This window comes from Lodderomyces elongisporus, chromosome 2, assembly GCF_030384665.1.
Source record: "Lodderomyces elongisporus chromosome 2, complete sequence".
Classification (NCBI taxonomy): Eukaryota; Fungi; Ascomycota; class Pichiomycetes; order Serinales; family Debaryomycetaceae; genus Lodderomyces; species Lodderomyces elongisporus.
In genome coordinates, this window is record NC_083674.1 from 2587602 (window position 1) to 2609919 (window position 22318).

At 37.1% G+C, this 22318-nt stretch overlaps 7 protein-coding genes across 7 annotated transcripts; 5 read left to right on the forward strand and 2 right to left on the reverse strand. All coding sequences in view use genetic code 12, as the record gives it.

Moving 5' to 3' along the window:
- Positions 1–307: 307 nt before the first annotated feature.
- On the reverse strand, positions 308–805 carry PVL30_002251 (uncharacterized protein; the record flags this gene model as incomplete). Its single annotated transcript, XM_001527349.2, has 1 exon — positions 308–805. One exon carries the CDS (start codon positions 803–805, stop codon positions 308–310), a length of 498 nt encoding a protein of 165 aa, XP_001527399.2.
- Positions 806–2612: 1807 nt separating this feature from the next.
- PVL30_002252 (uncharacterized protein) lies at positions 2613–3959 on the reverse strand (the record flags this gene model as incomplete). The annotated part of the gene is made up of 2 exons (XM_061119353.1): positions 2613–3912; positions 3952–3959. The coding sequence occupies 2 exons, from the start codon at positions 3957–3959 to the stop codon at positions 2613–2615; spliced, it is 1308 nt and encodes a 435-aa protein (XP_060975336.1).
- A 2373-nt stretch (positions 3960–6332) lies between these two features.
- Positions 6333–7405, forward strand: PVL30_002253 (uncharacterized protein; the record flags this gene model as incomplete). The annotated part of the gene is made up of 2 exons (XM_061119354.1): positions 6333–6341; positions 6392–7405. 2 exons carry the CDS (start codon positions 6333–6335, stop codon positions 7403–7405), a joined length of 1023 nt encoding a protein of 340 aa, XP_060975337.1.
- Positions 7406–8051: 646 nt separating this feature from the next.
- On the forward strand, positions 8052–10385 carry CDC53 (ubiquitin ligase (cullin) of SCF; the record flags this gene model as incomplete). The annotated part of the gene is made up of 1 exon (XM_001527352.1): positions 8052–10385. The coding sequence occupies one exon, from the start codon at positions 8052–8054 to the stop codon at positions 10383–10385; it is 2334 nt and encodes a 777-aa protein (XP_001527402.2).
- A 1021-nt stretch (positions 10386–11406) lies between these two features.
- Positions 11407–15999, forward strand: PVL30_002255 (uncharacterized protein; the record flags this gene model as incomplete). The annotated part of the gene is made up of 1 exon (XM_001527353.1): positions 11407–15999. The coding sequence occupies one exon, from the start codon at positions 11407–11409 to the stop codon at positions 15997–15999; it is 4593 nt and encodes a 1530-aa protein (XP_001527403.2).
- A 442-nt stretch (positions 16000–16441) lies between these two features.
- Positions 16442–19345, forward strand: BRO1 (bck1-like resistance to osmotic shock; the record flags this gene model as incomplete). Its single annotated transcript, XM_001527354.1, has 1 exon — positions 16442–19345. One exon carries the CDS (start codon positions 16442–16444, stop codon positions 19343–19345), a length of 2904 nt encoding a protein of 967 aa, XP_001527404.2.
- Positions 19346–20552: 1207 nt separating this feature from the next.
- Positions 20553–21926, forward strand: UTR2 (putative glycosidase CRH2; the record flags this gene model as incomplete). The annotated part of the gene is made up of 2 exons (XM_061119355.1): positions 20553–20557; positions 20591–21926. 2 exons carry the CDS (start codon positions 20553–20555, stop codon positions 21924–21926), a joined length of 1341 nt encoding a protein of 446 aa, XP_060975338.1.
- Between the last annotated feature and the right edge of the window lie 392 nt (positions 21927–22318).

The following is a 22318-nucleotide window of genomic DNA, read 5'->3' on the forward strand; positions in this document are numbered from 1 at the left end:
CATAAGTAGAGACTATAAAAAAAAAATTACATTTTATTATCGATCATTCTAGTTGAACATAGTACACAAGAGCGAGGGGAGGTGCATTGAAAAAGGTGATTAAAAAAAATCGTAAATATCATGTAGTAAGCTAAGGTTTGTAAACATTGTAAAGCACAAGAAGTTGAAAAGTAAAAAAGGAAGATGAAAAAAAAAAAAAAAAAAAGAAAAAAAGGAAAAAGAAAGAAAAAGAAAGAAAAAGAAGGAACTAAATGAAGATATCATAGCAAATTCTAGTTTTTTCGAAAGAAGCAATACCCCTTTGTATTCAGTCAAGGGGTACAAGACATGTTGTACACATTAATGATGTAAAATTCCACACTCCATGGATGCAACTCGTCAAGAAATTTTCAGAGCCATCAACCAAGTCTCTTACATTATCATCGAATGAGTTGATGATTTCTCTACGTGTATCTATCTCTTCGACCAAGTTAGTGTGTTCTAGAGGCAGCTTTTCGTAGTTGAGAAAATACTCGTTTATTGGTATTCCTCGTGGTGTATACACGTTTTCAGCATTTTGAGTGTGTGGAACTGTAGGAGGACAAGATGGACTCCCAGTAGTAAGAAAATTTCTTGTTATGCTATTCTGTTCCAAGTCTGGAGCTAAAGGGGCTGCGAAATCCGAATTAAGCGGCTGTTTTGGAATCTGCGGAGGCTCGACCAACGATTTCTTGAACCAACTAGTGATGTTATTTGTTATGTTCTCCAATGCTGTCTTTTTCTCTTTTCCATAATCATCTTGTTGATAAGGATGCATACTATTCATGATGGCTTCGTTGTTGTGCTGCGATGCAGATGGTCTGAAACGGGCGTACCTGTTTTCTACAAACTGCGTAAAAGTATCATTTCCTCTCGAGCGACCTGATTCAATTCTATTTCGAATATGTTGTAATTGTAATTCATTATTAGGAAGAAGTGGGAGGGGATGACGACGGGGATGACGACGGTGATGGCGACGTGGAAAAAGTACGTCTTCGTCGGTGACTACATATATTGGTTCATGAGGTGAGGTGATTTCATCAGTTGGCAAAGGATCCAGCTCATGTATTAATGGTAACGGCGTAATAGATGAAGAGCGGTGTGGTGCATTTATTGCTATACGCGAATTCAGTATTTGATTAGGGCTATCAAAAGTGCTTAAAACAGCTCGTGGAAGAACCTGTATAGTGTGAGAATGATTGCCGTTGCCTGAAACAGTTTGAATGTAATTATAGTTGTTTGTTTTTGTTTTTTTTGTTATTGGCGTTGGTGTTGGTGTAGATGTTGGTGTAGTGCGGTAGACAGGGGTCAATCGATGTAATTCTAGTGATTGACAATATTCAAAACTATATGTGTGTGACAATGATGGCGGTATTGATGAATCAAGAGAAACATTTTGTGGAGCAGTTTGCGAAACAAAGTTTCCTTGATAAATTGAAACATCAACATGATTAACCCCATTCAAAGTTGGACAAGGTTCCATCATTGCAATGCCAACCATTTAAATGCCTTTATTAAATTCAAATGCTAGAGTCTTGGTCAAAAGCATAAAAAAATAAAAAAGAAAAAGAATATGGAAATTGTTTTTGTAGAGATAAAGACAAACTACGTATCAAATAGATATGCGATTTATGTTATATGGACGTACATTTCGTAAATGTTAAAAACTTTATGTAGCGAGATAGACCAAAAAGATATACTGTCCCAAGTTGAAAACTTTCTCAAAATAATAAACCAAATGATGTGAGCTTTTCCAAATAGCTCGTCTATTCTCAAAAAAAACCTAAAAACCAAAATAACCAGCATTAATTCCTTTAATCATCTCTCCATGCTGCAGCATCAACAACACCAACATCAATTCGACGCAAGCATTGTTGATGTGAAGGGAAAAAAATAATATTTTCATAGCGCAACACTGACTGGCTTTAAAAAAAATTTTCATTCCAATTGATTCATTCTGATGAAAAAAACCCTCTCCTCAGAACGGCGAGCTGTCCAATTACTTTGATCTAGCTCTAACCTTCCGTCTCTTTCTTTTCAATCTTCTGACTCTCTTTTTTCTCCACTTATCTCTCATATTGAAATAACTGAACTTGTAGAGAAAAAGAAGAAAGGAAAAAAAAAGGGAAAAGGAAAGAAGAAAAAAGAAGGAAAGAAAGAAAGAGAGAAGATAAATAGAAGATTAGAACAGGATTAAGTATGAGACTTTTTAAAGTGAGTGTACTTTTTTTTTTGGCCATCTACCGTGCGCACCCAGGGTCAACAAACTTAATTGAGCGAAATGGCGAGAGCAAACGGATTGATCACGCACGAAATGGTGCGGGGAGAGAGTATTTGGAGGTCGCAGTACACTACCGCCTTCCAAAAATAGCAATGCCCTCTTTTTATAGTTTTGCACGTGACAAACATAGCATGGAAATGATCACGTATTATATTAGTGCGCACCTGCACTTTATCAGGTATTTCCAAAGACGATCCTAGCTATTAAGAAGATCCACAATGTAACTGATGATTGCCGACTCGTCTAATCTTATTACTTTTTTTTGACTGATTTTGGTTGATTTTGGCTATTTACTCTATTCGCTTACATCTAACTATTCTACTTGATCATCCATTTTCAATTGCTTTCCTAATCTCTTTGTCTCTTGATGCAACGCTTTCATCAATTCGTCCTTGACGTAATTGTCCATATCCATCTTTGCTGTCAACTCTTCAATAACATCTTTGGTAATGACCATTGCTTCGTCGTCACCGTCATAGTCTTTACTCAACCTCTGCAACACTTCACTGGGTGCATTCTTTTTGTAAATGTCGTCAACCACTTTGAGCGGCTTGAAATTCAAATGTGCAGTGTCTAATGTTGCTACACTTTTCTCGCTATAATCCTGTCCATTTGCGTGTTCCAACAAGTAATCCAAATTGCGGATGCCATATAATGCTTTGATATGACAGTATAGTCTATATGCAACATAGAATCCGGGAACGTTGGGCACAACGGGGACTAATGCAAATGGTAATGTGATGGGTATACCAATAGCACATATTATGGCCCATTTCTTTTCGTGTTCAAGGCCATGATCTCTAAACTCTTGAAGTTCCTCACGAATAGTTGACGGCGATTGGAATTGCGGGTGATATAATGGGATAGGTTTTAATTGATTAGTTGGAATATCAAGATTTTGGACTTCGGATTGTACAATCACCGTGGGTCTGGGATTTACTCCTTCATTCTTTGCAGATTGGCTAGATATTTCAGACGCCCTAGCTGTCTCAATATCTGTTTTAGTGTCACCCGTGCTCTTGCTCTGAATAACGTTACCATCCTCGATCTCATTCTTGTTCTTGTTCTTGTTCTTGTTCTTGTTCTTGTTTTCTTTCTCGTTCTCGTTCTCGTTCTCGTTCTCACTCTTTTTAGTTGGTTTAATCAAGTGTAGACTTTCCTCGTTAATCTCTCTGATCATTGCATTCTTATTAGGAAACGAACGTAGACATGATTCCTTGTACGGTATTGTATCTAATAGCTGTTTGATAAAATGCGTTATTTTAATGTTGATCTTCAGCTTTGACGTAGTGAGCTTATTCCACCCTTTCGTCGCGAGGTTAACCAACTTAGCCTCAATTTTGGTCACCAATTCAATTTTTGATGCTTGAGTCTTGGACAATATGCCTGGTCTATGATTGCAATAAATAAATGATTGTTTTGTGGTTATCGGAAGCGAAATTACAAATATCGAGTTCTTATCGAGTAACACAGGTGTTGAAGTTGTGAGAACTGCCGAAGAATTTGACCCTATTTGTGGCGTTTGAGTCGAATGTGGGGGTAATGCATTAGAAGTATCATTTTTTGAGGACGGTTGAAAAGTGGATTGAAATCGCAAGGACACTTTCACTATTCTTTGTTGGTAAACTCTAGTGCTATTCCATCTTGCCAACCCTAACATAATGTTTGCTTTCCAAATGGTGTTGAAGGTGGCATCAGAGGTGGATTTTCGAAATTGCCATCTTGTTGATAAACTTTAACTCTGGCAACTTCAGTTGCTACTATCATGCTGTCACTACCACTTTGGGCTGAGTCAAGTAAAATGTTACACAAAATGGATTCTGACGTCTATGAATATATGAATATATTTATGTATGTATGTTGGTATGTATGTATGTATATTATTTCATGTTTCCCTTTCTTTTTTTTTTCAAAAGAGAAAAAATAAAAAATTTGAGGCTTCTCCAGATTTCCAATAGCATAAGAAACGAAAGCACTAGAAGATAAAGATACAAAAAAAAAAGAAAGATAATGAAAGGAAGAAGTGGTGAAAAAATTGATTTGGAATTTTTTACAATCTTTAAATTAAAGAAAAATTAAATATAACAACTTTCGAACTTGCCTTTTTGTTTGATATTACTTCGATGTCACAATATGTATAGAATTATAAAGCATGAACCATCTTTTTTTTGCTTACTGCCGTTGTAGCGTTTTTTTAAACTTCATCGAGTACATTTTTTTTGCTTTGCATTAGAGGATTGTAAAACGCGACAAGAAATGTTTAGTGGAAGCACATGCAATGGATTGTGGTCTTCCTATATATATTGCACAACCATGTAAGAGATCTATGAAAAAGCGTTCAACGTTTGCTTGCAATTTTACTTTCGATTCTCTCTACAGAAAGAGATAAAGAAGAAAATACAAATGGCACGTGACTTATTTGTGCATGCTGGAAGTGAAGACACCACATATTCACTGCATTTGCTTGTAAACATTTGTTTGGAACTTGTAATATTCATTTGAAACGTCTTTTTGTTGAACATACGTAAAGGGTTTGTAAGCAACTGATTGCTTCTATAACTCCTTTTGTCCAATTTTATATTTCAGGTTCGTATCTCTATTGTTACTTTTCTTTACATTTGAACAAATTCATAGTTGTTTTTTTTATTATTATTTAATTATAAAATGATACCAAAAAACCTGAAAACCTGAAAAACTGAAAAACTGAAAAACTGAAAAACTCAAAAATAAATAGTTCATGTATATTCATACAAAGTCTACACGAATCAAAAAGAAAGAACAAATGTTTTAAGTTATGTGTTCTAGTATAAGTTTTTTGAGTACCTTTTTAATCAACCTTTGTTGTACCTTAACAAAGTGAGAAATTGTTGAAAAAGGACTATGGCCATGTATGCCCAATCTTGAAGTGCTGCTGCGTGAGAATATCCCAGACTTGAATGGTGCAAAATAAACAAAATAATGACACAAAGATGACACCCTATTTCTGGAGCAACATAACAATAACACACACACAGAGACACAGACACAGAGACACATCACACACAGACACATCACACACAGACACATCACACACACACACATGTTGAGAGGTAAAATTACGAGCTCGTGTAAATTCATTGGTGGTAGTAGTTTCAAGGGCCTCACGCTCAATCTCACTACTCATTGTTGTATATTAAAGTTCTTGTTCGTTAATTCTATATCTAAAGTTTTCATTCATAAGGAGATATTTCTGTCTCCCTATATAGTCGAACGTCTTCTCAGTTCAACATATTGTTTGTTATTATTGTTAGTTATTATTGTTAGTTCACAACACAGTTGAGGGGTTAAACATCAAGTTACCTTATGATGTATTTGTTAGTTCTCCACATCAAGTTACCTTATGATGTTATTTGTTAACTAATTATTATATTAACCCCACAATACTTTTTATTGGGTTACTATAATGATTTTGGCAAGTGTCTCGCCTACTATTACTAATTAATGATGTGCTCGTCACTTTGATTATATTGTACAGTTACTAACTTCAACAACACACACACACACAACACACACACACACAACACACACACACACAACACACACACACACAACACACACACACACACAACACACACACACACAACACACACACACACAACACACACACACACAACACACAACACACACACACAACACATCACACACACACACATCACACAACACACACAACACACACATACACATCACACACACATACACATCACACACACATACACATCACACACATACACATCACACACAGACACATAAGATCTGGTATCAAAAATTATTATTAGCAGCTACCTTTGGAAACCTTTGCCAATCTCAAACAAAAAAAACCTTTTAGGAAAAATATAAATATTCAAGAGAAATCCCTCAAAGTAGTCAAAAGCTTCCAGACATCAAACACTACAGGCCGTGAGCTCAAACGCTTCTACCTAATATCAAAACAATAGACAGATTGTTATAATCTTTACAATGTCTGCACCAACACAACATAATCCGTTTCAAAGAAATGGTAACAGTTCTGGCTACAGCAATGGAGATGGTAGTGATAATGCAGGTAACCAAAAGCACCATCGATCCAATAATCAATTTGATATTCAAAACTTTAACGGGAACCATCAGCACAGCACCTATAGTCACCACCCAAACACCGTTCCTCCATACGTGCTCGACGCTATATCCAAAAACCCTCCAGAAAACATCGATCCTGCGAAAAAGGAAGATGATACATACCTCAAATCCATTAAACATTCGTGGTACACGTTTATGCAAAATATCAAAGTTGCCACAACCTATCCGCAAAACATGATTTCACACGGTACAGAACACATTGATAGATACGACTTGGATTCGCCATGGAATGGAGAAGACCGATTGAATGAGATTTATCTGAATGATGCACGATATCATGGAGAAAAGGTCAAGCGCAAAGGATTTTTCAGTATGTTCCAGGGAACCAAGGATGCTGGTGAACACGACACCAAAATTAAGAGGTCTGCTGGATATTGGATGAAGACAGAGAACCGATCACAGCTCAAACCAATGTTGAAAAAAGTTTTCATGTTCAATCCACTTGTCCCCTTAATGTTGCGTATTATCACTTTGATCTTTTGTGTCGCTGCATTGGCCTTAGCGTGCTCCATCTTCATCTTCAGCAAGAGCCAATACAATGGACATTCAGTTGATCAACAAGCCAGTACAATTATGGCAATCGTTGTGCAATCATGTGCATTGGTCTATGTCATTTACATTGCATATGACGAGTATGCTGGTAAACCTTTGGGTTTGCGAGAACCAATGAGTAAATTGGGACTTGTATTGTTAGACTTGTTGTTTATAATCTTTTCATCGGCAAACCTTTCTTTGGCATTCAATACCTTATTTGATGACCAATGGGTCTGTGAAATTTACCGTAATCCCGACGGTACAGAGAACGTTGAAGGGTTGTTTCCCATTGTGAGCTCAATATGCCGAAGACAGCGAGCTTTAGCAAGTTTCCTATTTGTGGTCTTGGTGACGTGGGTCTTGACATTTACTATTAGCTTGTTACGGGTGATAGATAGAGTTAATGCACCTAAATAGAGTGTTTAGTACGCGTAATACAAATTTTTTCAAAGAAGAACAAAAAAAAAGAAAAGAGCATAATAAAAAGACGCTATGTAGAAAGATGCATAAATACATTAATTAATCTCGCTAATTTTCGTGATAATCTCTTCTGAGTTATATATATATATATATATTTATATATATGTATTATTTTTTCGTATTAATTTCCGGCTCTAACCCATTTACTCATCCATATTCATATTTTTGTTCTTGTGTCTCAATTCATGTCTCGTTGTTGTTTAATTTTCATTTTATTTGATATTGGCAATAAATCTGTGTATTTGTTTGGAGGTTTTTGGGACTACTTTGATCGGTGTGTATGCATTTGTGTATGGAGTTTGGTGCGAGAAAAAGTGAAGATGTTTAAAAAGGGGAAAGCAAATAAAACAACAGAAGAGAGCGAACTGATGTATTTACTCAGAAATCAAGTGAGCTCTCCCAAAAAAAAAGAGGAAAAAAAGTTCGATCTGAGCTATACTCGATTGCCCCTTGCGAATATTAAGCAGCCATTCACTTCTATAATCATCACCACAACCATCACCACAACCAGCATAAGCAGCATAATCACCATCGCCACCTGTGCAACCACCTTGATCATATATTTCCTATTTTCACTCACACTATGGCTTCTACACTCCCAGCGTTCACAGACCTCAATGCTACATGGACATTCATCCAACCTGGACTTGAGTTTATACTTGGTGCGCAAAATGACCAAGGCGTGACGTCAACCATGTACATGAACTGTTACACTGCGGTCTACAATTATTGTGTTAACAAGTCACGCCGTGGCTCTACCCCAGCGTCAATTGCAAGTAACACAGAGAACAACTCCTACTCTCTTGCTGGCGCTGAGATATATAATAAGCTCGATGTGTATTTAGTCCAGTTTATTCGCAATTTGAAGAAAACCCCACAAGAATCTTTTTTGGAGTTTTACGTACGCAAATGGACGAGGTTCACCATTGGTGCAGTATACATGAATAATGTATTTGATTACATGAATAGATACTGGGTCCAGAAGGAGAGATCGGACGGAAGAAAAGATGTGTTTGATGTTAATACATTATCATTAATTAAATGGAGAAACGAAATGTTTCAACCAAATGAAGAAGTCCTAGTTAGTCAAATCTTGGATTTGATTGAAAAGCAAAGGAACCATCGTATTGTGGATGCCAACCTCATTTCGACTGCAATTAAGTCACTAGTATTCTTGAGCATCGATATTCAGGATTTGAAAAAGCCCAATTTGATCATTTACGTCAATTCATTTGAAAAACCCTTTTTGGAGGCAACCATGAAATACTATGTCAATGAAAGTTCAGAATACTTGGCTCACCACAATGTTGTGGATTACATGAAAAAATGCGAGACAAGATTAACAGAAGAAATTAGTAGAGCAAACACGTATTTGGAAGACCATTCAAAGAAGGCATTTGTTGATATTTTGAACCAAGCAATGATTGAAAACCATGCACAAGAGATGTACGAGCAATTCATCGTGTTATTGGAACAAAAGCAAACGGAGCATATCCAGCGAATGTACAAATTGTTATCGCGTGTGCCCAAGACACTTGATCCATTGGCCAGCGCACTAGAAGAATATATCAAAAAGGAGGCAAATTCAGCGTTAGAGGAGTTGAAGAACCAAACCGAGATGGAAATTAAGGAAGGAAAGAGGAAACCTGGTGCAGGTGTTGAGCCTAAACAATATGTAAACACGTTGATTGCTATATACAATCAATTTAACGAGGTTGTTGTGCAAGCATTTAATAAGGACACCAAGTTCATTAGATCATTGGACAATGCATGTCGGTCGTTTGTCAATAATAATGTCATTGCAATAACCAAGCCAAGAGCACCAAGCAAGACTCCCGAATTACTTGCCAAGTATGCCGATGGTTTCCTCAAGACTAGTGCAAAGGATTCTGACATTGTTGATATGAATGCAGACAATTTGATGATTGTGTTTAAATTTATTAATGATAAAGATACGTTTGAAGAGCACTACAGGCGATCTTTGGCCAAGCGGTTGATCAGTGGAACATGCAAGTCAGATGAACTTGAAGAAGGCGTAATACACAGACTTCAGGAAGAAAACTCTATCGAGTATACTTCGAAAATGACCAAGATGTTTTCCGATATGAAAGCTTCTGAGGAATTGAAACTTAAAGTGAAGGAGAAACTGAATCAGGCAGATAGTAGCAACGAGAGCAATAATGGATTGATTAAAGATTTCAATCCATTGGTTTTAGCTCAGAGTATGTGGCCTTTCCGTCATGTGCCAGATTACGATTTGAATGTAGCACCTGAATTGCAATCACCATTTGGACACTTGAAAGAAGTATACACGGAGCAACATAGCGGTAGACAGTTGCAGTGGCTTTGGAACCATGGCCGTGCAGAATTAAAGGCTAATTTATCACGAAAGGGCAAGCCGCCATTTTCATTCACTGTGTCTAATGTTCAATTAATGATTTTGTTTGCATTTAACAAGCAAAATAGTTATACTTTTAGACAATTGCACGAAATAGTGGGCACCAAAAAAGAGACATTCGAAGCACATCTTTTGCCATTTACCAAGTTCAAACTCATAGACCAATCCACCCCTTCCATTACCGATGATACTGTATTTACAATTGTTGAAGAATACAAGTCCAAGAAGCTCAAGGTAAATTTCATCAGTGCCATCAAAACCAATGAGGTGAGACAAGAAGAAGACGAGGCAAGCAAGGAGATTGACGAAGCTAGAAAGACTTATTTGCAAGCCTGTATTGTTCGGATAATGAAACTGAGGAAACAAATGAAGAATAATGAATTAATAAATGAGGTGCTTCCACAAACAAGCTCGAGGTTCAAGGCAAAAATTATTGATGTCAAAAGAGTCATTGATCTGTTGATCGAGAAGGAATACTTGAAACGTTTGGATAATGAAACTTACGAGTATATAAGCTGATTTCGGTTGTATAGATCTTGCCCTCTTCTTTTCCTACTTTCTATACTTTTTCCTTTTTCCTTTCTTTTTTCTTTTTTCTTTTTGGATTGTTGATTTGTTTCCTCGAGTCTAGTTTACTTTGAGTTTGGTCTAGTAAAGATAAGAATATATATTTCTGCATGATGATGAAAAAGAAAATAATTCTAAAAGCTTTTTTAAACTGTAGAAAGTTGAGAAGTAAACTCTTGTTTCCTTTCCTCTATTGTTTTTTTCATTTAATTTCATTTCCATTCCCATTTTTTTTTTCTCTTTTTCTATTTCAATGTTTTTTAAATTCATGATTTTTTTCTAGTAGTGCTTTGTTTGTTATATAATTTTTTTAATATTTGAGACGGATGTATTCAGATTTTTAGTTTAGTTTGGTTTGCGGAGATAAATTCAATATTAGTTGCGGAAATAACACGGAAATGTACGGCTTTAAGATACCTGAAACTTGCTCCAACAATATTAATAATAATTATTATTATTATTATTATTATTATTATTATTGTGATTACATTTGTAGTAATCTATGCAAAGGGAGACGGTTTGATGCCGTGCCCACTTTATTGCTAGAAAGAAACAAGGTGAGCGAGATTACGGTTTGCAATCAGCATGGCGGTCAATACACTAATTTGACAGGATAATACCAATTGTGGCTTATCTATATGACAGGAAATCTTCACAAGGATCAACACTACAAAATGACTCATAAATTTATAACGCATAACGCATTGAAGAAGCACTTTTTTTGTATATAAATATATTTAAAGGTCGGTTATTGGAAACATTTGATTTCCTTCTTCTTTTGCTGATGAGATTTTGAGCCAGCTTAAATTGAAAACAAAAATTCTAAAGCAAAAACAAAAACAAAAACAAACAGAAATCACCACATACAGTTACATCAATACTTACTGAAACTCACAAAAACTTACTGCTATTTTTTTTTTCGTTTTTTTTTTTTTGCTACTCGCTGTTGTTTACTTACCATAATTTATTTATAATGGAAGTTCAGCAGTTGTTGTTCTTTGGTATGGATAATGATCCGTCAAGGTGTGGCTTTATCAGTTCCTTGTCGCATCCACTAAAATGCTATGATTCAAATCAATTGAATCCATGTTTTATCTCGTCAATATCCATTATTGCAGCATTTTTGTTTGGTGTAACTGCCACTTTACAGTTTATCGAATTCAGATTCTTTAACCATTACGGTCCTTTTAAGATCAAATATGCTTTCGGTAAGGTTTTGGGTTTAAAGAGTGTTGGAATATACCAACTCATGAAAATCGGCATCATTTGTCTATATGGGTTGAATTTGGCTCTCAACGCCACAGTATTCAATAAATTGAATGGTGGGGTTGAGTCAAGCTTGCTGAAGGAAAACAAAATGTTTGAAATAGCAAATGTCGTTGATGTCATAGTTTTGGTATTCATCATTTTTCCATTTCAACTTGTGGAACCAACTAGGAGTGTTGTGTCGCTTGCTTCCTTGTCTCTCTATTGGCTTTATAGAATAATCATTACAGGGATTGTATTATTGCAAGACTTAGCTAGTTACGGTAATGAAAAAGGTAATGGTAACGGTAATGATGGGAGCAGTGCCCTCATCATTACTCAAGATGTGTTTCTCTTTATGTGTCCATTAGTAATATTTGTGCTTGAAACGTTTTTTTACAGACCAAGTACAGAATTAAAACAGTACTATGAATTGAACGATTGGGATGTAGCAACTGTGCGCAACATGTGGTCAGAGGTAACATTTATATGGTTGGACCCGCTAATTAAAAAGATTTACCAGACCCAAGCTATTGAAGTTGACGAAATACCTAAATTGCACGTGGAGCAGCAATGTCCATACACATATGATGAAGTCAGAAGAAGGTGGGACTTGGGCAATCATTCATTGTTCAAAATATATTGCCAAAATCATGGCTGGAAAATTGTAAAGATTGTGGTGATGGATTTCATATCTGTTGCTTGTAACTTGACGCAGGCATTCATGTTGAAACAATTCATTACATATATGGGACAGGCACAATCAGAAAAACGGCCTGTGATTATTGGCTTGTCCATTGCAACTGCTATGTTTTTATGTTCGGTTGGTAAATATACCTCTGGTAACCAACTTGCAGCTACCCATTTCAAGATACGGACCCAGGTGTATTCTGCCTTGGGAACTTTTGTATACCGAAAGGGAATTTCGCTCTCTGGCGAAGCAAGAATGCATAAAAACTCTGGTGAAATAATCAATAATTTAGCTGTGGATGTATTAAAGTTGGCTCAATTGGCTCAATTTGCACCCAACTTAACTTTTCCCATTAGAATCGTGATCACTTTGGTCGCTATTTACCACTTACTAGGTGTTGCTACTCTATTTGGCTTCATTACTGCCTTGATCCTTGTTCCATTGAGCAGCAAAGTAAGTTCATCAATATCGCGATTGGTCAAGAAGAATATGGGTATCCGGGATGAACGTATTAAGCTAACATCAGAAATATTGCAATCAATCAAGAGTGTCAAATTGTATGCATGGGAGCAGCCAATGTTGCAAAGGTTATTTCACATAAGAAATGATAAAGAGTTGAAGATGGCACAGAAAGTTGGCGTGTTTAACTCTGTCTCAATGTTTTTATGGAACACAATCCCTTTTGCAATTGCAATTTCGTGTTTAATTGCATTTGTAAAGCTTACGGATTTGGTGTTGGTGCCCTCGATAATTTTTCCAGCATTATCTTTATTTGACTTGTTAACGGATCCAATAATGACTTTACCTGATGCTATAGTTGCTGCTGTTGAAGCCAGAGTATCGTTTAAAAGGTTGAACGATTTCTTTCTGCTTCCTGAAACAGACTCTCAAGTTGAAAAATTGAACACACTGATTAGAACCATGAGCGAAGTCGAAGTCGAAGGCGATGGAGATATCACTGTTTACATAAAAGATGCAACTTATAACTGGACAGCTGATCAGGTTGCCTTGTCCAATGTAAATTTTAAAGCCAAAAAGGGACAATTAACGTCAATCGTGGGGAAGGTGGGCACTGGGAAATCTGCATTGTTAAAGGCACTTTTAGGAGATGTACAACAACTGCATGGAATTACTTGTGTCAGCGGAAGAATCGCTTATTGCGCACAGAGTCCGTGGATCCAAAATGCAACGGTGAAGGAAAACATCTTGTTTGGATGCAAATTGAATCAAGAGTATTATGCTCGAGTAGTTAAAGCATGTCAGTTAACTATGGATTTTGACATCTTACCAGATGGAGATGAGACTGTGGTTGGCGAAAAAGGAATCTCGCTTAGTGGAGGTCAAAAAGCGCGTGTTTCGTTAGCGAGGGCTGTCTATTCACAAGCTGATGTATACTTGTTGGATGATGTGCTCTCTGCAGTTGATGCACATGTCGGTCAGAGCATTATACGTGAAGTACTTGGATCAAAGGGACTTTTGGCCAGCAAGACTACAATTTTAGCAACCAATGCAATTAAGGTGCTCAAATATTCCAATAACATTTACTTGGTAAAGGACAAAACAGTTTTTGAAGAAGGTGATTTCCAAACGGCCCAGTTGAAAGATCTGAACATTACCGAATTGATTAAAGATCATGTGAACGATGGAGGAGAAGAAGGAGAAGAGGAAGAGGAAGAGGAAGAGGAAACAACAGTAGGAGGAAAAGGGGTTGAGCTTGAGAACGAGAGACAAGAATCTCAAGGTAATCACCAAAAGAATAATGATGCAAGCACAAGCAAAGGTCTGCAGAAAATTGCCAAACAGAACGAGCGCAAGACGGCACAAAAGAAAGAAGCACTGGCTAAGGGAACAGTTAAACTTAGTGTTTACTTGGATTTTTTCAAGGCTTGCAATTTTCCCATGATAATCTTATATGTTTTTATTTATGGAGGTAATGTTTTTTGCACTATTGCAGCCAATTACATTTTGAAATATTGGTCACAACAGAACTTGGAACAGAACAAAAATGTCTCTATCAAATTTTACCTCACTCTATATGCAATTGCTGGAATCAGTGGTGCAGCTTGCATGCTTACAGCAGCATTGATTATGTGGTGTTATTGTATCTTGAATGGAGCAAGGTATTTCCATGATAAAATGGCGAGAGCCGTGTTGCGTTCTCCAATGCAGTTTTTTGAAACGACACCGATTGGAAGAATATTAAACCGGTTTTCTGACGATATGAATGTTGTTGACCAACAACTTATTTGGTCGATTTTGGCTGTTGTTGATTATGGATTGTTGACCGTGGGTTTGTTATCAGTGGTGATTTTCAATCTTCCTATTATGGGAATAGTGGTTTTCATCTTTGCCTTTGTCTTTAACGCTGTAAGGGCATATTTCATCTCCTCAGCAAGAGAATTAAAGAGGCTTCTCTCGGCTTCGAGGTCACCTATATTTTCCCACTTGCTGGAATCTGTGGCTGGCGTAGAAACAATTAAGGCATTTGACCAATTGAAACGATTTGAAGACACAAATAATAAGTTAACAGGAAACTTTATCAAAGTGCAGTTTACAATGCTATGCTGTGCTAGGTGGTTGTCTATGAGGTTACAAACCATATCTGCATTTATTGTATACACTTCATCCTTGTTTATTTTGTCTACCATTGGAACCAAACACCAAATTAATCCTGGAATGGCCGGATTTATATTGATTAATGCCTTGAGCATAACCGGTGGGATGAACGTTATTGTTAGGGGATGGGCTGATATCGAAGCTAAGTCTGTTTCTGTGGAAAGAGTTATCGAGTATTGCAACTTGATACCCGAAGCTCCAGAAATTGTTGCAGAATACAGACCTCCAGCAAAAAGTTGGCCAGCAAACGGAGCCGTTGAGTTTAAAAACTATTATACCAAGTACAGAGATAATTTTGATTATGTTTTGAAAGACATTAATTTGAATATTAAACCTGGTGAAAAAATTGGCGTTGTTGGCAGAACCGGGGCTGGGAAATCGACTTTGACAATGGCACTATTTAGGATAATTGAGGCAACCAATGGAGGTATCACGATTGATTCTATCAACACCGAAAAATTGGGGCTTTTTGATCTTCGAAGCAATTTGAACATAATCCCGCAAGACTCGAGCGTTGTTGAAGGTACCTTGCGTGAAAATTTGGATCCCTTGGGTAAACATGCAGATGACGAGTTATGGAGAGTTTTGGAATTAGCACATTTAAGGACTCTTGTTGAGCAACTCGTTACAAAGGGCAAGGACGGTGAGAGTGAATTTAAAGGTTTGGATGCAATGGTATTTGAAGGGGGATCGAATTTTTCCACTGGTCAACGTCAACTCTTGTCATTGGCCAGAGCATTATTGAATACTTCCAAAATTTTGGTGTTGGACGAGGCAACTGCATCGATCGATGTAGAGACTGATCATGTTGTTCAAGAGACCATTCGAACAGAGTTTAGAGACAAGACGATAATCACTATAGCACATAGATTAGAAACCATCTTGGATAGTGATAGAGTCTTGGTTTTGGATAAGGGTCAAGTAAAGGAATTTGCTTCGCCAAGGGATTTGATGAGTGACAAAAACTCGATGTTTTATTCACTTTGTTCACAAGGTGGCATCAAAACAGGGTGAATAATCTAGGGTTTCCATTCGCGCTTTTGTATCTTATGTATTGTATACATTTATGGATTAGCAGTAGAGGAAGAAGAAGAAGAAGAAGAAGATGATGATGATGATGAACTACCGAATCTTTACAATAGACTAGTTTGAATAAAAAAAAAGTGTCGATAATTTTAATTCCTTTATTTTTCCTGTAGTGGAGGTTGCGCTCGGTGATATCTCACCGCAATCGATAAATTCATTAATTGCGCTCGTTTGTGGCGAGCGTAAGAACCACCGCCTATTTTCCTTAATCTACTTCTCTACATACTTCTCCACGTTTTTCTCTTGCAACAAAAACCAACAAAACAATAATTAAGTCCAAAAATTGCTACTAATACTACTATTACTACAAAAAAAACAACAACAACTACAACAAAAACAATAACATCATCAACAACAGCATCTATTTACAATGAAGACGCATTTACTTGTGGTACCCAGTAAAAAGACTGAAGAGGTCAATTGGACCAAACCACTCAACAACTACTTACTTTCGATTTATGGCAACACCTCAGCCTATCAAACCGATTTAAACTTATTTGACAAGCTTCGACAAGATATTCGCGGGGTGAATGCCGACAATACTGGGTTAAAGCTTTACTACAGGTACTACAGCCAATTGGAGATTCTTGATTTAAAAGTTCAATTTGCACTTTTGAACAAATCCAAGAAATCGGAATTTGTATGGCACGATGCGTTTGATCCAGAGATTACACATCAACAAAATGCATTACCATTCGAGAAAGCCAATGTTTTGTTCAACATTGGTTCTTTGTTGACCAGGTTTGCTCAGTCGCAGTATATTGAGTCGCAAAGCTCGAAAGAAGCATCTTCAGTAAAAGAACTGATATTGATGTTACAGCAAGCTGCGGGAGTATATGCTTTCATAAATGAGAATTTCCTACATGCACCAAGTGATGATTTAAGTCAATCGACTATCAAATTTTTAAGCAAATTGTCACTTGCACAAGCACAAGAAATTTTCACCCTCAATGTGATACGTAATGATTTGGACCAGCTGAAGAATTCATTAATTTCCAAATTGTGCAAATCCACGAGCATATTGTACGAGGAATGTTTTGCGATGATTGGAAAGGAGAAGAAAGAGCAGTATAAGATAGTAGGCGATTATGATTATGATTATGATGATTATGATGATGATGATGATGATGATAATAATATTAAAAATATTGGTGCGGGACTAGATGGTTCCGAAGGGCCTGAAGATATCCCAAAGTATGTCACTGCTCAGTTGGAACTGGTATGGATTGCCGTGATTAGATTCAAAGCACAGTATTACAAATCCTTAGCATATTATTTCCATGGCTTGCTCTTGGAGTCAACTAGGAAATATGGAGACTCTATAGCATATTTGACCCAGTCCAAGGAGATTCTTGATGAGATCAAACCGCATCATCTTAAGGCTTATGACTTGGTAGACAATCTCAAATACCAGAAAGATAATGTTAGTATCAAACTTGCAGATCTAAATAAGGATAATGATTTGATTTATCATGATCCAATAAGAAAGAATGTTAATATTGATCAATTATCGCCCATGCAAGTTGCAAAAGTGGTTCCAATAAATCAAATACCGTTGCTCAAAGAAGCAAATGGTCTGGATTTTGGAAATTTTTTGAGCAATGTTGTTCCAACCAATATCCACGAGTTGTCGAGTTTCTACTCTGAAGAAAAATCGCAGTTATTAAGAAACGAGATAGACTATTATGAGGTTTCTAACGAAGAAGCAGCATCATTGTTGGAAGTTTTGAATCTTCCAAAGGGTTTGTACCAGATCAAAGAAGCGCTATCGAATGAGAATGAAGGGTATGGTGGAGGTCGTTATGAGGGTGATGATGGTGATGATAACGATGTTGACGAGATTCCAGAAACGGTTTTGAATCAAGTGCTGGAGATATCTAGATCATATAATGAGGATCAAAGACTTGAGGCAGAAAATAATAGTTTGAGGAAACAAGTATTTGATATTGTGTCAAAACTCAATTCTTATGATAACCAGGACGAAGCAATCAACTTGAAAAAAGCGTTGTACGAAGCATCAAAAGCTGATGAAAAACTCTCGTCTTTGGTTGATAAAAACTTGTATCAACGGCTTCAGTTTGGACCACGGTCGCAGCAATTCCGGTCTTTGTTTAAAGTAAATTCAGGCGAGCCTGAGGTGAGCTTGATGGATATGGATGATTCGCAAGATAAGCAAGTCAAAATTGTTGAGCAGTTTTTGAAAGATTTAAATTTGATCAAGCAAAATAAAAAGGAGGTGATTGAACGTTTGAGAAAAGAGGTACACTCAGACGACATTTCTGACATTTTGGTGTTTAATTCGAGACTGAAGTCGGATAGTGAGATTAAGCTGGTGATTTTTCCTGCTGAGTTGAAAAAATTCAAACCATTTACTGACAAGTTGGACAACTTGATTAATAAAGAGAAATTGGTGCAATCTGATTTGAAGAAAGAGTGGGATACGTTGGTGATGGATCCTCAAATTAAAAGATTACAAAAATCAAGCAAAGCAAAAGTGTTGCTCAGACAAGAAGTGATCAAAAAAATTAATAGTTTTTACCAAGGTTGGACTCAGTACCATTCAGGATTAAAGAAGGGTAATACTTGGTACAAGAATTTGCTTCACCATTGTCAAGACTTGGAAAATGAATCACAAGCAGACTTTATGAGTAAATCAACGGCTCAGTTGAGCTTGAGGGAGGACAGGAGTGGATCAAATGCAAAGCAATATTCAGATCCTTTTTTTTCCAATTCTCAGCAACAACAACAACAACAACAGCCACCACCACTACTACCACAGCAGCAGCAGCAACAACAACAACCTAGTCTTCACCACAACCACTACAACAACAACAATAACAACAACAACAACTCGTGTAATTCAGCGCCATACTCGGGTTATAATCACTTTGGTGAGCAGCCTCAATTGACTGGTTCGTCGCAGCCACTCAACCCTTCTTCTGCTCGCCCTGCTCTTAGTAGTATTGGCACTAGTGGTTCATCCTCTAGTTATATACAATCACAATATTCACGCCCTCCTCAGCTACCACCTCAGTTACCACCAAAGAGATCTTCGAACGCACCTAATTTTGATTTACCTCGGCCACCATTGAGCCAATATGGGTCGGAAACTCTGTTGCATCAGACAAAACAATACCCGCATCAATCCGAGCAGCTACAGTCTTTGCAAAATCAAAGTCATAACCAGAGTCAAAAAAGAGAGGCTAAAAGTGGGTTAATCTATGACCAACCCTCGACTTACGATCCTAGCATGTACGACTTTTTCTCAAAATAACCAGAAACAGTTAATTAATAAATAACAAACAAGATGATGATAAAGATGATGGAGGCAAAATATAGGGCGTAAAAGTTAGGTTCTTTTGCAATATGAATTGTTTTTTTCTTGGTAAATATGTATGGGTAGTTTTTAACAAGGCTTGGGTGGTTTGGGTGGCTTGGGTGGCTCCAACAAAAAAAAAAAAAGAGGAAGAGGAAGAGGAAGAAGAGTGTGTGTGTGAAAGGGAGTGTAAGAGTAAGGGAGAACGTGCGCCTTGTGTGTGAGTGAGTGAGAATGAGTGAGTGTGAGTGTGTTTTTTTTTTCTTAGATGATTTATTTATAGCAACCGAATTTGTCACAACCAATATCGGTTTCCTCAATCAATCAACATCAATATTACTTCGTTTTGTCTGTCTAGCTTACTTGATGTGTGTGTTGGCTTTTGAAAACTTTCTGTTCAGCAAATAACTATACTCTTCTTTCCTCTCTCACCATCAAACCATTAACGGCCGTCACTTGACCCGTCTCAGTCTTTATTTTTTATTTTTTATTTTTTTATTTTATTGTCCTCTTTTCTTTTGCTAACTTCTTTCTTCCCCCCTCCCCCTTTCGTCTGCATATCTCTATCTGTTCTTTAATTAACCCAAAAGGGCAACCCAGATCGCCTGTGACGCTCGCTATTTTTTTTTTTTGTTTTCTTTTTTGAAAAAAAAAAAAAAAAAAAAAGAAATAAAATAATACTGAAAAAGAAAAAAGAAAAAAGAAAAAAGAAAAGAGAGAAGAAGAAGAAGAAGAAAAAAAAAAACTGATTCTCGTTTCAATCAAACTTCAAACTTTGAGTCTGATCCTGATTTCTCATAAATATAAATATGTATATATATACTTGTAAATTCACAACTCACGGTCACATCACACTCCCTTAAACCTCACATATTATTTGGGACAGCACCAAGTATTATTAACCTACTTCTCTTTTTTTTCTTATAATTGCATACTTATCGGTTCTTGTCATTTTCAGGACGGATTCTTCCACTTTCGCTCACATATATTGCTGTTTGTCTTTTTAAAAACATAAATTCATTCACTTTACAGCTCACTCCTTCACTTACACTTACACACACTTACACTCACAATCACTCACAATCACTCACAATCACTACCATATACATAGTTCTGGAACTTTTTAGTTATTTCAATTTATAATCTACCACTAAGACTACTAACAATGAGGTCTTTATATTTGGTGCTTCTTTCTCTACTAAGTATTGCCCTTGCAGACACAATCACGTGTAATGCCACCCTGAGTTGTCCTGAGTCAGCACCATGTTGCTCACAGTTTGGTCAATGTGGTTCTGGTGCCTACTGTTTAGGAGGTTGCGATATCAGGTATTCCTACAACTTGACTGCGTGTATGCCCATGCCACGTATGGAAGACTATGAACTCACATTCAGCTCCAAGTCAGACGTCCAGGCTATTGAATTGCAAACGGAATATTTGGGAAACTCGTCTGAGGCTGACTGGGTCTATACCGGTTGGGTCGACTACTATGACAACGCTCTTTTAATTCAAATGCCAAATCATACAACTGGTACAGTTGTTTCGTCTACAAAGTACCTTTGGTACGGAAAAGTTAGTGCTACGCTCAAGACTTCGCATGGTGGTGGTGTTGTTACTGCATTCATTTTATTCTCAGATGTCCAGGATGAAATCGATTACGAATATGTTGGTTACAATTTAACAAGTCCAGAAACAAACTTTTACGCCCAAGGTATCTTGAATTATTCAAACTCGAGAACTTCCACAGTTAACGATACTTTTGAGTACTACCACTTGTATGAGATGGACTGGTATGAAGACCATATCGATTGGATCATTGACAACGAAGTGGTGAGAACTTTGAACAGAGATGACACTTGGAATGACACAACCAATAGATACGATTACCCTTCAACACCTTCAAGAATTCAATTTTCCTTGTGGCCAGGTGGTGACAGCTCGAATGGTCAAGGTACCATTGAATGGGCTGGTGGTGAAATTGACTGGGACGCTGAAGATATCAAAAAGTATGGCTACTTTTACGCCCACATCAAAGACATTAAGATTGAGACTCGCGACTTGCCATCAAATCTCTATTTGGACGGTAACAGCACCGACGAAGATGACTACCATGCATTCTTGTACAACAGCACCAAAGGTGATGCTTCGGATGTGATTTTGACTTCAAAGAAAACATGGCTTGGAAGTGATGATGCCACGGGATTCGACCCACAAAACGACGATGATGACGCATCGAATAATGAAGTCACCACGACAATTGTCAAGACAAGTGGCTCCAGCACCATAACAACAGTTCAAACAACAACATCCAAGCACACTGCAAATGTGCCAGCACAAAACACAGCAGCAGCCAATCAGCAGACCAATACTCAAGCCACTACAACTACATACGACTCAAGCAATGGTATTGGAGGCTTTGTCCAGGATGCAAGACTGACTGGCGATTCCTCATCCACCGGCAGTGGCGCAGCTGCCTCTGCTGCAGGGATCGAAGGTGTTTTATTCTCCATCCTCTTGGGTGTAGTATCTTATATGGTATAACCTACGTATATAGATATGTATAGATATATATAATTTTTATATATGTAAAGAAAATGACAAAAAAGAAAAGACAAAAGCAAAAAGAAACTATAAAAGAACAAAGATTATTATATACTAGACCTGGTTTCTTCAAACCTATATTTCCTATCTTGATTAAGTAAAGACTTGAATCATCTAATCTTTATCTAACTGTGCTTTTTTTTTTTTTTTGAATCTCAATGTTTGCTTTCATTCGTGGTAGTTCTCTTATAGCCACTACAATGAGAGAAAGTGTGTGTAAGTAAGTAACTAAAGTAAGTAAGTAAGTTTGTGAGTTTGTGAGTTCATAGGTTAATAAATTTCGTGCGTGTCCCAAAATTTTTCAACACGTCGAACAAAAACAACACATTGGA